This window comes from Athalia rosae, chromosome 4, assembly GCF_917208135.1.
Source record: "Athalia rosae chromosome 4, iyAthRosa1.1, whole genome shotgun sequence".
Classification (NCBI taxonomy): domain Eukaryota; kingdom Metazoa; phylum Arthropoda; class Insecta; order Hymenoptera; family Athaliidae; genus Athalia; species Athalia rosae.
The window spans coordinates 12,740,072-12,757,119 of NC_064029.1; the positions used below are offsets into that span (position 1 = coordinate 12,740,072).

At 34.1% G+C, this 17,048-nt stretch overlaps 1 protein-coding gene across 16 annotated transcripts in view; it reads right to left on the reverse strand.

Moving 5' to 3' along the window:
- Nucleotides 1–5,230: 5,230 nt before the first annotated feature.
- Nucleotides 5,231–17,048, reverse strand: part of LOC105691160 (gamma-aminobutyric acid receptor subunit beta) — a 90,899-nt gene continuing 79,081 nt past the window's right edge. For 5 of the 16 annotated variants that reach the window (XM_048654874.1, XM_020855359.3, XM_020855360.3 and 2 more), the window contains exons 7-10: nucleotides 14,856–15,140; nucleotides 12,394–12,542; nucleotides 9,764–9,953; nucleotides 5,231–9,376 (exon numbers count right to left, since the gene is read on the reverse strand). In XM_048654874.1, coding sequence (XP_048510831.1) covers nucleotides 9,231–9,376; nucleotides 9,764–9,953; nucleotides 12,394–12,542; nucleotides 14,856–15,140 — 770 coding nt within the window. In that variant the 3' untranslated portion in view covers nucleotides 5,231–9,230. The remainder of the gene's footprint in view (nucleotides 9,377–9,763; nucleotides 9,954–12,393; nucleotides 12,543–14,855; nucleotides 15,141–17,048) is intronic. The other 11 variants (XM_020855367.3, XM_020855368.3, XM_020855365.3 and 8 more) reach the window with 5 other exon arrangements.

Sequence of the window (17,048 nt, forward strand, 5' to 3'; positions counted from 1 at the left end):
TTATTGGTACAACGTAAAAATTTTATATCTTTGGCCGACTTATTGCTGTTTTCTTTCTAGCTTTTCGTTTCTGTTTTTTTATTTTTTTCATCAATCGTTGTATGATGTAATTACATATTGGCAGTAAGAGCGATAAATTGCTGAACATGTTTGTACACCGTTGGATTTTTGGAGTTAAATTGGGGTCGCAAAAAATTTGATAATATTAGGGTGGCATGGTGTCATTGATATTTTTCTCCGTTTATATTTTCTTTCTATTTGATACGTACCATTCGGTGCATGGAGTTCTCATTACTTCTGTCATTCTATAATCTGTTCCCTTTTCTTTTTCAAAACGGAATAACGCGAGGGATAAAGATTTCTTGCTATAACAATATTTTTTTTTTATTGTAAATTTCATCTCATTTTCGTTATTTGTATTATTATCATAATTATCATGTACGTATGCGAGTATAACATGATTCAAGAAGACGATCGGATTTCAACTGCCCCTGCAGAATATTGAAGGTAATTTTCTAGTTTGATTTTCTCTCTCTCTTCGTTAAATTAGTTTTTAATGGAAAAAGTGATAAGCGAAAAAGTCTTTCAATATTTTTTCCGAGGATACGTAATCTTTTTTGTTGAAATGATATTCTTTTTCTCGTTTCAATCAAATTTCACATAATTACGACGAATGCATTTAGGATTGACACGGGTATATATTATAATAATAGTGTTCACATGTATTATATATATATTTAGTATATAATTTATGCTGTATACATATATATAGATATCCATATATATGTATATGTATATATGCAGTACCTATTAGACGTGTGTAATAATTAGGTATATAATTGTATGTACGTAATTTTATCTCAATTCTTATCTAATCATCGTTTTCATTCCTATTTACAATATATGTTATAATATATTGTTAGAATCGCTCGCCTGTTATGTATTTATGTAATATATATGATATATGATATATATCATAATGTATATATCATATATTTATATATATATATCATATATTTATTATCTATCTAAATCTATAGGTGTATTTATATACATATATATTTATACGCGTATACCCAATGTACGTGTAATAATATCTAAGTTCTATACATACATACAAATATAAATATATATGTATATGTTTATTTTTCTGTATGGTATATATTATTAATCATACGCTTGTATTTTTTATAATTCTCATTCACACAATATTAATATATCATGCCATTAGGCACACCGTCCATCCTTTATTTCTTTATTTATTATATGTTTTCATCAGTAATAATATTTTTTTTTTGTTTATTCTTATTTCGTCTCATATTATCTATGCTCTATATATATACATATATATATGTACACACAGACACAGCCACAACACAGGCGCGCACACGCATACGCACAGCACAGCACAGCACAGCACAGCACACACACACATATATGTATATATACATAGGTAGATATATAGTATGTAATAATATGCGAGTGCCCGATCTAAGGGTGCTTTTTAAAATTATTATTTACCATAATAATATGTATTTATATATGTATATCTACTATTTGCAGCTAATATTAAATTCATTTTAGAATTTGGTACTCTTGAAACGACTCATCACATCTTTTATGTTATTTATTTATTTAGTTTTTTTTTCCTCTTGGGTTTTATCAATTTATTTGTTACTTCTTTTTTTTTTGTATTTTTCGTAATCTCCAATTATTGGTTTTTATATTTTTCATTCAATTACACATCTTATTATTGTTGGATTTTTTCACTTTTCTTTCATTTGCTAGTAACGATGTTTCTTGATAATACGAATAATTGTAATAATTATTATTATAATTATAATAATGATATATTGATAATGATGATGACGATAACCAGAATATAGCGCCAATATGATCATATAATAACCAGAATAATATTATTAAAAAAAACGCTCATATATATTTTTTTGTTGAAATCAATTCGAAACAATTATTAATTTGTAAATATATACATACATATATATGATATATTTCTATAATTTCATTAATATTGTTATTGTTGTTGTTATTATTATTATTATCAAATATACGCGTATAATTAAATAATGTGTCGAGATACTCAATAAAATAATAACATATTTATACACGTGTACATTTTTTATGTCTAAAATATTTCATTTGAATAACTTCTGTGCCTTATGGCCCAACTCTAGAGAATTGATGCAAAGTCCAAGAAGCGAAGGTCATGCCCCCCTGGTTCTTAGCCCTCGATACATGTATAAGAACGTATATCTATAATAATCGTTTCGTATGAATTAAGAAATGTGATATTCGCATGGTATGCATGCTGGTTCTAATTCACAATTTCAAATCATTCGCTTCAATTTTCATTTCCAAGTGTTAGTTGAAAAAAAATCCTTTTTTATATAAGTAATTGAAACATACCCGTTGTGCGTACATATCGAGATATGGCATTGCTACGGTCGAATGAAAAACCAACAAAAAAATTCTGCAATGAATTTTAAGTTTTTTTAAATCCTCATTTATTCGACCACAAAAAGGAAAGATCAGCTCTTCGCTTTTATCCCAACTGCGTATCGTTCTAATCCACATGAAACGATCACATTTTATTTTTTGTTCATGTAAACGTGCATCTGAAAATTGAATAAAATAATTCATGGTATAGATATATATATTAACAGAAATGAATATACATATATATTCATATATATTCGTAATATATATATAGGTATATATATGTATGTATTCTAAATATGATCACATGTATTACGTATCAAGTAGTAACAATCAATATAATATAATATAATTTGATGTCATATAATATAATATCGCATGGTATGTCAAATATACAATAATTAGAAATTTATATATAACAAATAGGTACGTGATAACACTATATATAAGCAAACATAACACGGACATTTGAATTTAAATACTAATTATTAATAAAAAATCCAAAACGAAAGGTTATCCCCCCAGTGAGAATTGATTTTTTGATTTATTTTTCAAACGAGGGCAATCCTTGAAACAATTTCAAATCAAACTGCTGCTGAATATAAAATTGATTCCTTACGCGTTACTTTTTCTATCTTTTTCAGCGTGCTTTCTTTAAAAGCAATTACTATTTTTTTCTCTTATTTTTCGCATGTACGTTAGCCCTGTTATTCTATTTCTTCATTTGCAAGAACAATAATTATCATTGATCTTTCGTATCAAAATTTTCGAAAATGAACCCCCACGAAGACAAATTTAGGTACATATACGATAACAATATAAAAATTTGAATGGTAACAACAACGACGATAATGATCATGAAAACGACGACGACGATAATAATAATAATAATTATACCAATGATAACAATAATAACAACAACAATAATAACAATAATCGTAGTAATAATAGTAATAATAATAGTAATAATAAGAGTACCAATAATAATTATAATGATAGTGATAATAATCAGTTATCTTATTTCTCGGTATATGCGTATATAGAGATGTTATGAAATCGTTATTATTATGTGTGTATACATATGTATATTGTTTTCTCATGTACACATATAATTATGTTATAACTTTGCATCGTGTGTATAAATACGGATTGATTGTAACAAGAATAATAATAATAATATATTAACAATAATATCGGCGTTAAAATGAACAATAATAACGATGATAACAATAATGATAATAATAATGACAATTATAACGATAATAATAAGATATATCATACTTACAGGATATACTATTAATACTTACAGTATATTGCGATTTTTTTTATTTTTATTTTATTTTATTTTTTTGGATTTTGTTTTCATATTTTGTTTGTCCATAGTGAATATAGGTATAGTGCATCGTGTATATCTGTTATTATTATTATTATTATAATAATATTAAGTAGTCAATTAATTTATTTATGAATATATATATAAATTATATATGTATTATATGTATGTATGTATATAAGATAAGGGTATTAACATTAATTAAACTTATATATCTCTTGCGTGTTATTTCTTCTTTCCATTAATAAATATTATTAATTTTTTATTTTCAAGTATATTGTTATATTATGTATATAATGTATACCTATTATATAATATTTTCTTTCTCTCTTTCTCTCTCTCTCTCTCCATATATATATACACACACACACATATGTACATAATATGTATATATATATATATATATATAGATAGATTTTACAGTATATATACTATATTCATTTAATCGTTAATTTATTTTTATGATTTATTCGTTCAATATACCACTACTCTGTATGTTGGTTTATATTGTTTAAAAAATTTTTCACTTTTTTTTTCTTTCCATTACTTTTGAAATTAAAAAATGACAAGTGATAAAGATATCGATATCACCGATCATAATTATAATGACGATGAATAATGAGTCGTGCGTTACGTGTATCATTTCTTTTCGGTTTTCTCCCCCTACGATTTATGGCAGCAGCGAGTCCTGAAAGTTAGGGGATCCGTGTTAAAGTGTTACAGGAATGTACCTTTATGTGTGTACATAGGAGGTATTGTTTGAATAAACTTTTTTCTCCTTCGTTCAAACGAACGGTGAAATTTTGAAATTTTTCGTTGCATAGATTCGACGTGAAAATCAATACCTATATCGTTGATTTGGCGTTTGGTAATATCGGTAATGGAATCGATAAATCAACCAGGGTAGCTATTTTGAAAGACCCAGTTGAATACGTGAGAAACTGAAAGTGTTATTGAAAAAGTTTTCTCTGAAACTTTCATTTTCGATCACACTTTCGTAAAAATTTTCAACTGGGTCTGTTAAAATGAACCACTCGATCGTACACAAGTAGACAATTTCCACGTTACCTCGCATTCAAATTTATAATTGTAGACATCGCTGCTGCTGTATTACTCTGTACGTACAAGCGTAAGATTGAAATAATCACATGACAATTTAGGAAATATTTACCATAATAATTTACATAATATATATATAATCAAATTATACAGGCGAAGCGTATATAGGTGGAAATGATAATGAATCAATAGAAAAAATTAACAATAAGTGTGACAAAATTATTGATTACCGTGAAATTTCACCCAAATCGATAATGAAGTGAAAAAATTAAATAAAACTATGAATTTCATGTTTTTTTTTGAATTTTTTTTTTATACAGGAAAATCATATTGGAGATGGAAAACCTAAGAAAAATTTTGGTATAGCTATACATATATGTATTTTATAATTCTGCAGCGTCACGATAGTACTTTTCCTTTCGTTCTTATTCTTCTTTTCTTTATTTTTTTTTTTTGGTTTTTCTTTTTCTATTATTAACTATTATTTGTAATAATATATGAAGTTGGCAGTTTGCGTTATTATATATATATTGTTAAAGGTGTATATATATATATATACATATACATATATATATTCGAACCGATCATGACTTCTTTTCAATCACATAATTAGCGGCTGTACATCGCGTACGCGGATACAACGGAATCTTCCCCTTTTTTTTTAACTTTTTTTTCACCGACGATCTCCGTCCCGATCTAATTCGGATCGGTGATCGTTGTCATCGTTATTATTTTTATTATTGTTATCATCATCTCATATGATCGCTGTATATAATTGAGACCCAAAATTTCTCTTAGTCATACATAGGCGTACGTATACGTGATTACAAATTCAATGAAATCAATAAGACGAGTGATTAAATAAATGAATGAATAATGATTGTAAAAAATTAATAATAGTTGTATCAATAATTTTTTTCTCGACAAGGATCTACAATTTCCTCTCGAAACACTTTCTACTTTCATCACTATATTATATTTATGTATAATATGTATATGTATATCGTGTATGTTATATTTTGTATTTTACATATTGTAATCTTATAACTTATATAAGTATTAATAGTTAATTACATACATATTTATACATACGTATATATAAAATAATAACGTCACATAACGATGTACCACGAGTGGTATAATATTAATCTATCGTTTTCCATCCATTCATTTTTTTGGTTTGATTTCTCTTTATTTCTATATCATGTAATAGGACCATTATATATGAGTATATATGTATGCATAAATATATATTTTATATCTATGTTATATATTAATGAATACAATATTCTGTATAAAACTTGTATGTACAGGATGACTAATTTAGTAGTTTAATTGCGTCGAGCGAATCGGGCTGACTCTTTGAGAGATAGCTTCGCTTATCGTATTAGTTTTTTTTTATATAACTTTTTTTTTTTGCTTTTTGTCTTTTTTTCCATTTCATTTTCGTTTTCTCTTTTTATATTTTAATTACATTTCATCGCGTCGTAATGTCGTTTCATTTTATTTCTTCTTTAATTTTTTATTCCATTTCCGCGATAATACAGGTAATGTATATAGGTATATATAATTATATTGGCAGCCTGCCGCGCGTAACGGAAATCCTACCAGAGGACAGATGAATTTTTTTATTTCTTCTAATTCATATATATTATATATTTTTGTTGTAAACTATATATGTATATATAGTAATATTCGCGATATACCTTTTACCTTTTTTTTGTTCTAATTTACTTTTCGAAATATTTCATTTTAATTTTTACCTGTCCGGTTTATCTATGATTTTGTTTTGGGTTTTTATTTAGATTATTTTTGTTTTTATTACTATTTCTATTTTGTTCTCTAATAGAAGAAGGAGAAATCGGATAGTCCGTCGTTTAGAATTATATTTGAAAATATATTATACTTTATAGATTATTCGTTAAATGATAACAATAAATGTAAATTATAATTTTTTTTTTCTTCTCATTAACAAAATATATGAAAAACGATTGTACGATATATTATACTGTTTATTTGGAACGTTGATTATACTCATTTGTCGTTGAGGTAGAGCTATGATTATAATCTACACTTCTTTTGAGGTTTTGATTTTCCAGGTGCAGGTAATAATGAAAAGAAAAGAGAAACGGATAATTTTTCTTTTCCGATTCCAAACGGTATGTAAATCCATATCTGTACGGATGAGTAACAAAAATGGAGAAAAATCAACAAAATTCCAGTCAATTAACACTATTGTGAGCGAGATGAGAATCACCGATTCTTGCATCGGTTATTTCTTTATTTATTCATTTATTTTTTATCTCATTTACTTTCCACGCGTAATTGTCACTTGAATATATATCTGGCGGGTTTTGAAGATTAAAGAGTCAAAGGTCATCCCCGTGTTACCGCTGCAGCCAAGGGTGGCTGGGCGTGTCTGGTCGATATTACCGCGCCGTGAATGGTAATCTTCCATCTCTTCTACATTCTCTTTCTTCTTCAACCCCCGCAAGCACCGAAAAATTCAACTTTTACTACGACCAATTCCCGAGCAGAGAGATGGAAAAAAAATATGAGTAGAAAAGGGTTGTAGGATGCAGCGTGACACAAATATCACGTTGCAACCGCCAATAATTTTTACGATTCCTATGAAAGTTTTTTTCTCTTTGTATATATTTTTAAATTTTTTCTCTTCTCTTCAAATCGCTTTTTTGTTTGGCTATAACTTTAATATTTCGATCAGTCTCGATCCAATCAGCATTTTTAACACGACGCATAACAGATTTTTAGAAATTTATACATGTATATAAGTATATAATCAATTCACTTTTTTCTTACTCTCCTCTCGTCAATTTTTGTCTCGTTTTTGATGTGATGTTAGTTCGTAAATATGTACGTGCATTTCCTTGTTGAAAAATTGTTCAATCTTATTATTCAAGAAAATAAAAGATTTCGAAGTATATTAGAAGAAATAAAAGTGATAAAAATACAACGAAAAATGCTGTTTTTTTCTCTGCACGATCCCGTGAATTTTGTTTTTTATCTGCATTTATTATATATACATATATATACGGTATATACTATATATAATTTATGTATTATATTTTACGCACCACGCTGCACTTAGTCCTTTTTTATACATATAAGAATTCTCCTTTCATTTTCTCTGTTCGTTTTGTTCTCAACTATTTTATCTTTTGTCTAATATTCAGTTTTGATAATTAGCGTTATTTATATGTTTTTTAAGTGCGCTCTTAAGCCGATGAAGTGCGATCTCTTATTAAACTATTAGTGTGGCTAAATTGACGTGTTTATACCGAGGTTTAAAGACTAGATATTATACTGGCAATGTTTAAGGTATATGTTCGTGTTTTTTTTTGGTTTTTCATTTTTCATTTTTTTTTTTTTAAAGGATTTGCCAACACTGCACCGCGACCGTTATCTCGTTGGTAATATTGATAATAATAACAATATCCGTAGTAATTCATTCGTTTATCGATCGATAGTTCATTTTTTTTTCATTTTTCTCTCATTTCCTCACACCCGTTTCATTTATTTATTCATTTCTACGCACGCAACACGCTCTTTCAATTTCACTAGTATTTTATTATTTAGAATGTATGTATCGTCATCCCAGTCGAGCCACGGTATAAATAATCATGTGTATGATCTAGGATTTTTTTATTTTTTATTTTTTTTCAAGTAAGAAAAATCCTTAATTATTTCTCGCGATTTATATAGGTTATTTTTTATTTCTTTCATTTATTTTGCCTTCTCTTTAATTCTACAATATTCAATGAGCAATGTCAAAAATGAATGGGATATTAAATATAATGTATATATATAAATTTTTTTTTTGTTGTTGTAAGTTTTCAATTTATATTATTGCATTTTTTCTCGTTTGTTTTATACTTTGATCATTTATTGTGGTTTTAATAATATAATGGTATATATCAAATTCTTCTGTGGCTCGGTATTTACATAATTATATAAGAGTTACATTATATCAATCTTTCATTTTGGATATTTTTTTTTTCTCATTAATATTCTGACGTTGTTAAGAAGATTTTTGTTCGATAAATTTATACGCAAAATCGAATGCTAAAATTTTTCGATTGATTGAGATATTTTAATTTTTACTTATCTCTCTCTCTCTTCCTACTCTTAGGTATAACATATATAAAGTATAACTGCAGTGGGCAGTGTGAGCAAAACCATTTGTCACAGCACGTTATGTTAATTATTACGTAATTAAGTTTATCATCATTCTTCATATAATTTCTTTTTTTTTTTCGGGTTTTTGGATTTACTCGTCTTCTTCTCGTTATTATTATTATTATTCTTCTTTCTTCTACTTCTTTTTGTTTCTAAATTATATTCCTCGTTTTCTTTTTCGTCTTTACTTAGCTTCTTCGAGTAGCACAAGATCATCGGCAACAACGTCACTGATGTGCAGATATATTATCCAGTACATCAAGTTGAAACATACGAAGCAAACAGGGAACACGATTCTCGAATACTTGTCGATGTCGGACGGCGTTATACCTGAAATTGACAGAAAAAACGAAAAAAACATTGACAAGTTTTCATAATGTCGAAAAATTCTTTTAATTCAAATAGATGTGTAATTATCACAAAAATCGGGGCGTATATATATATATATATATGCACGTGCATATCTTGAACGCTAAAAAAGATTTGTTTCCGCATCGGAAAAATCGAGGTGTGGAGAGGGAAGGTTGGAAAAATGAAACGAAAAAACTTGAACAACGAGCATGTTACCATGGGAGCCTGATTTTTTTTAGCATCCAAGGGTTGGGACATATGTATACCCCCCTGGTTAGAAAAAATCAATAATATATTATAACTGAACATATACATATCGTTTATAATCTAATAACTTATTACCACAATAATGAATGAGAATCGTACCACACATGGTCTGCCGTGTATGCTCACCGTACAACTTGCTGATGTCTTTTCCCGGGTGAATTAAATGTTGCGGTGCGGGCGGTGCCTCTTCGTCGGCTCTTCCGTTTATGGTGTTCTCTAAGGTACCGCCCTTGCTGTGAGCCTTCGGATCGTGAACTTTGAACCGCACCTCCTGGACAACACGGGACCACTTACAAGGGACACGGCAGTTCGCCGGGGGGTGTCCTTTTACAAGGTTACCCCTTAATTTGTCGGCGGAGCATGCAACATTCAGGGAATACTATATCTACGCTACTCGTACATATTCCATCCAATCGCACTCGGAGAACGAATCTCTGTTCCTTTTGGTTTCACCGATTGTTTATCCTTTTCCGACTTATCACCCAAATATCTTACATCGCGACATTTTTCAGGTCATTATTTTACGAACAAGGGGGTTAGAGTAAAAAAGTTGATAGTTAATTTCGCAGTCAACTCCTTATTGAATCAACTTACAATCAGCCAAACGCGGCATGTGTTATTTCGAACGGTCGACGAATCGATGAGATTGATTTTTTTTTTTTTTTGCTATGTCAATAGTTTTTAGACAAGGAAATTTCTACGAGAGCGACGGGTAGCTAGGGGGAGGACATCTTCCTTCGCCAAATAAATTTGGAAAAATAACGACGATCATGACGTAAATCACAATTTGGGGGTGATGCATTTTTCATCTCTCCTATTTTCTCTTCCGATCCATCGGTATCGTAAAATCTTCATTTCTTACCAGTCGATTAAAAAATGACACGATAGTGAGATGCGATGTGACGAGGCAAGGCGTCGAATGAACGGTCTTTTTGTTTTGAATCTATCCCACTTTTATTCCATTTCCCCCCAACACCGTGTCTATAAGTATACCTCATGCTATTGGATTTTATTATATTATTTCCCTCGTCTTTTCCCGGCTGCCGTTCGCTAACTGGGCATCGAATCGCATCGCGTCGTGATCAGATAACGAAATTATCCGAGGACAGAAGAAGGGGGTGTAACGGAAAAGGGAGAGGAGAGGAGAGGAGAGGAGTGGCAGGGAGAAGATGGGGAAGGATTCGACGGCATTGAGATAAATCGAGGAGCAATTTATCGGGACGTGTTCTTCATTCAAGGGTTTCAATATGAGATAAGAATTCTAGCCTCCGCGCGTCGCGGTTTGCTATAACCATGATAAAAATTCATGCTGTACAGTCATACGGATTTTTTAATAATTGTAGCGTAGCAATGCGTTCCGTGTATATTATATTATCGCACAGGGTGGCTTTAAATTGGATGGAGTTCCAAAAAAATTAAATTACTTTTTTTCCTCCATCAATTTACGATCTTCGTAAAGCCGAATGAATTGAGGGTGAGTCTCGTAGTTGTACAGTGTACACCCCCATAAGTAATGTTCTACATCACCTATTACTCGACAAGTGAACAAGTCGTTCCTTCGATGAAAAATATCACGACGGTTCAATCAGAAGATTTTTTTCCATCCGTAGACTGGGAGCGCCGTTGCCCTACTTGTAGATATCCAAATCCGCGTGGTAAAATATCTACCGAGACGTCAAGATAAAAACGATGTCATAATAGAACTAGAATCGAGTCGTTCACTTAACAGTATCGCGAACAGCTGTTTCCTCGCCGCAGGTAGAAAAAAACCGACGATTTGTATGCAAGCCATGTATCGACGAGTTTTTCGAGTACATATGTCATTGATTTGCTTACCAAAAATCTGTTGAGAGAGGCGGTAATTTTCCATTGAAACTTTTTGGTAAATGCAATGAGAATTGGTTCAAGAAGAGGGTGGTAAATTTACTTCCCGCAGTTTATCATTCGATGCAGTTGACCGATCTATTCGCGTCTAGTAACGAACGTATCAGACGCCAAGTTTTTTCTCGAGACTGCACCGTGACCGAAAGCGGAAATCTTTTGACGTTCGCAATCGAGGGGCGAGTGGAAAAGGGGTAGGGCGTTCGGACGGGGAGTATTTCCTTCAGTCTCAAGAATACCGTTCTATGCATATATATATATATATATATATATATATATGTATAAAAATTCATTTCACTCAACCTTTTGTACACGTAGGTATACATAGGGCTTTCCCCAAGACGCTACTACAAAATGATTGTAATGCGGCATGAATATTCCATTTCAATCTTCCCCTGTGCAGCTTCCCTCTTACGTACCGGTGGACCACCTTTGAATGTATCACATATAGATACGTTGCATCATTATTTTTTAACGTAAACGTATCGCGCAACAACGACGCAACGTTTTCATACGGATACGGATAATGTCTTTCGGTTTTTTACCTTCCTATTTCAATTCAAACGATTTCACGATCATACGGGGCACGGTCGAATGTCATCGATCGTCGTGCGCGTGTATCGTTATCGCGTTGGCGAAGGAGATGTCTGTACGTTGCGGAAAGTCATACTCGGGGCGGGGGGCCTGACTGTCCTCTTTCTATTTTGTTATTTTTCTCCAGCTACTGGGTCACACCCTTCAAATGTATCCGGGTATGCCCGAATCGGTGTCATTCGAGGGGGTTGCAATGCAGGGGTCAAATATTCGGAATAAAAGGGACTAACTGCGATCCCGCTTGCGATACTCACAGTTTGTTTGGGCGCGTGGTCACCGTGGTCACCCGGTACGCCTGGAGGACCCGGATTTTCCCGCGCCGCTTTCATGCTCTCGGCAATCTTTTGGAAACGATTTTTACGCATCTGAATCCGCTTCGCCATGTAGCCGACGGTCGCGTACTCTGAAAATATGAGAAAATGAACAGGTGAAATGACATATAATTGAACGCTACTTATCGTCGCCGATTCACGAAACGTGACGGTACCCGCGCAATCTCAATTCAATTGAACGAGGATACGACGAAACTCCGGGATAATACGAAACACATTTTGAACGGTGAGACGGCGCTTCGTGCTCGGTAGCAAACAAATCCCATGCGACCTGCACCGCACCGGTCCAAGTTTCAAACCAACCGAATCTGATGCAGTTTACCTACATAGAAACGTATAATAGGTATAGCCAGACGAAGCGCCACTTTGGAAACGCCGGTGGTTGGTAGCGGGTTTGCATCACTTCTGGGAGAACCACTTTGTACAATTAACCGGCATCGGGAATTATTATACTTTATAGGTCAGCCGGTTCGCTCCAACTTGGGTAAACCGTGTGACAATTTCGTACAAGTTTGTGCAGCTGACGCTCTCGGCGACACGAACCGTATCTGTAACGATCAAGGTGTTCCAGGTGACAAGCGTAGCGGATATAATTGTACGCCGGTAAAGACGAGGATGATACGATGATGACGATAACGACGATGGCGATGGCGATGGCGATGGCGATGGCGTTGGAAACCACATGCAAGAGAATAAACGGAGGAGGCTGGGAGCAGGGGATCGACGTAGTGGGAGTATAAAGGGGTGGTTATTTATGGAAGGCAAGGAAGCGTGAAATCGCCCAGCCGTTTGTAAGGACGGGTATATGGCTGACCAGTGGAACGTCTTTATTACTGCCTGACCGGGTCATCGGAATGGCTTTTTTATGCTCCATATAAACCCCCATTGTCCATGTCGCCCGCGGCTACCGTCATCCTAATACCTCCCCCTCCCCCCTCCCCCTTATTTCAACCCCCTATGCACGCTGGACTATAACGATGTCTATAGAGACGTACGTTTATTTAACCATGTAGTTAGTTATTTTAGTTACAGTCAACCTTCTCTCCTTCTCTTTCACTTTTTTCTGATATCCATTATTCTTACTACATCAACCGCATCCCCGCTGATTCTGTACCGCTGCCGTTAGTTCTGCTATAGATCTACGACCGTGTAACCCATATTATCCCGTAATGGCGATAGAGTCACGCTCCAGTCCCTGTATAAGCCTAATTTATCGTTATACCATAGTCTACGATATAGTACATATAAAAAAAATTACCCCTATCTATGGATTACATCCCTTCAAGGGTAAGAAACGGTGAGAGAAAAAAATTGACTCATATTTTTCTTTCACCGAATGACGACCGGATATCTTAGCCCGAAAGGAGAAGATAATTATACGTACGATGTCTATGCAGTATCTCGAAAAAAATATGATCACTGTGTCGACTTTCTCGTACAACGACGACCGAGAAAGAGAGGAGTGTGACTCTCCACTCGCCCGGCGAAGTTTTTTTTTTTTTCGGTCGTGCCACGGAGACCTATCCCTCAAAAGTGAAGAGACTCGAGAAACATGGAAATTACGTGAGTAATTCTGAAACGTAATCGGAAAATTCAATCTTCTAGATTGCTTTCATCTCTGAGGGATACGCCCTTTGGATCCTCGGCCTTCCGTACGCAGGTAATACGCCCACGGAACATGAAATTATTCTCGCATTCGTAAAAAATTTAGAATATTATCTCGACTGATGAAACGATGAGAGACAATTTCCATAAAATTTCGATAAAAATTACGACATCATTTTTGCTTCGCGACCGTCAAATGACATCGACTATTTGAACGAGTCCTTTATTTTCTTCTTAAAAAGAACAATAATCACCCTTTACAAATCGGTCGATTTCTGTGTTTGCTTGCAGAATTGATGTTTTGAAAAAATGAAGAGTTATCGTTCTGTTTTGTCTAGATATGTGCAGAAATCTATGTTCACCTCGAGTCTTTGATATAAATGCGACGTACACTCCCACGCGATATACGTGGTTAAAAAGCAAAGTTTTTGCCCGGAGACTTTCCCGGGCAATGACTCCGGTCACGTGATCTCTGAGGTTGCCGACTATTTTGCCATCCCACTTTTCCATCTCGACAACTCCGCGGACACCCCTATTTTCCTAATTACTCGAATCACTGGGAGAATATACAGCGAGAGAAAAAAAAAGGCAAGGGAAAGAAAGAACGAACGGAAAGATGAGTAAAAACGTGTCGTTGCAGACCGGTGGTAATTCCAGTATGAAACGGATAAGACGGAGCTTCTTTGGAATACACTTGGCGTCGTTGGTGTTTGTTGTTTTTTTGTTTTTTTTGTTTTTTTAGTCTAGCACGTACATTTGTGTTTCGGCATTACACTTACCGAGTAGAGATGCGAATACCATGACGAAGCAGGTTCCCAGGTAGACGTCGATGGACTTGACGTATGATATTTTTGGCAGAGCGGCATTTGTCGAGGACATGAGAGTTGTCATGGTCAGAACAGTGGTTACTCCGAGGGCGACCCGAGCGGGGGTCGCATTTCGGTTTAGCCAAAAGCTCACCCATGAGATAATTACGATCAGCCCCGAAGGAATGTAGATTTGAATCAGGTAGTAGCCCATCGATCGTACGAACTGGATCTCGCATGCGAGTCTGGAATAGTTACCTGCAAAGAACAATCATCGAGTCAAACAGGCTGATGGATAATCTCGTAGCCTTGGGTCCGGCGTTTATTGCTCGATAAAAACAGATCGCAGGACATCGTGGTCGTTACACGATCGGCAGGACTTTTGAAATGGCTCGTTTCACGTATATTTATTATGGAAAATGCAAAAAAACTGATTCATCCAAAAACTATGGCAGCAAAACGAATAAATGTAAGTATACTGCGAATGTTAAATAACTTCTCCGTTTCTTGAATGAATGCATGAAAAGAAAAAATACTCGGAGAAGCTATTCGCGACCGTTTTTTTGGTTTTTATTTCTTCGAGTTTTCTGCTCCAAATTTCTTAGCTTCATCGTCGATCCTCCAGAGTCAATTCGGGGGAAGAGGGCTAGTGAATCATACGATTTACCAAATGCACTTAGCCCATTAACGTGCAGATATTGCATCTCCGGAACTGCAGCGGCGGAGTGTCGGCGGAGAAGATTATACATACCAGCGGGGGAAACAGATTAATTGTATTGGACTTGTGCAAATGAAAGTATACTGAAATTAAAATGAGGAGTAATCTTCCGATCGATTAGTTCGAACGATTCGGAATCATCCAACAATCGTGCATACTGACTGCATTATGCATGGTAAGCAGCTGGTCTTTTTGTACAGATTTTAGTGACTGGAAGTGGGGTAAAATGCAGATCAAATAAAATTCAAACCAGTCAAATTCTCGGCTCCCTAATAAACATGACCATCTTGAAAAATGATAAATTCTTCGTTCAGCTTTGGTTTTGTGCAGGCATGAAAATGTTTCATATTTCTTTTTTTTTCTTTACAGTTTCGAGTGGTTGAAAATTCTGTTTGATTAAAACAATGGAAAATGAGAGCGGAAGAGAGTACAAAAAATACCCGAGAAAACAAAAAACGAAAAACAAAAAAAAAACTGAAGGCAGAGAAGAAAATAATAATTTAGACTCTTGGCTTAAATTGGGCTCGAAATGGTATATATTCCAAGAGTAAACTCGGGGATGACGGGTTCTTCCTGCTTTTCGGACGAATTCTTCTTCCTCTTCTTTCTCATTTTACCGGCGCTCCAGTAGTCTAAAGACTCTGGGGCCCAGCTATACTAATGACCAGCAGATAGAGTTTTTTCTTCCTCTCGCTCGCTCACTCAGTCAGCGCTAGCAGCTGGCCATCGTCGTTCTCCTCTTCCACGACGACGACGTATATGAAGCTAGAGAGATTCGTCGAGCGTACCCAGTTAAACTGAAAATACCCTGATAAAGGATTCACCCCTGAAGCAGTTTAAGCGGTAGCTAGCTACCCACCTACCTAACTACCGTCGTAGTACCTACGGTACATGAAAATTTTTAGGAGTGTTGCAGGGAGAACGAATGCGGAGTCATTTCGTGGATAGAGCGAACGAGCTACCTACCACCCCGGCGATTCCGATCATTTCGAAATTTGACCCGAACACGAGGGATTTAGAATGGAGTAAATTGGCGTGGTATATGTATAGATGCACGTGTATACAGATCTACCGAGTTCACAGGGCTACAGGGATTTTCGTAATTTGTAAACGCGTCGGACGAGGATTAAAGGATCATAGTTATTTTCTCTTACTCCAGAAGCTCTCTCTATAGCTTTCTATTACTTTCAAACGATTGTCGGATATCGTTGCGCAAATGTATCTCAAGGGAATTGAAACATCAGCTCTGCGAAGCCACGAAAAGCTGACCACCGGATGGAAATGAAATTTTAATTTCATTCATTCAATCGTCGAAAGTTAGAAAAATTCTCGAACGTCGGAAGATTTCTCAAAATTCTTCGGGATTACTTTTCAATTGCCGAATGATCGTTGGGCTCTACCGCAACCGCTTCTTTTCCTCTTTCTTCCCTGAAGACGTTTGAATATTT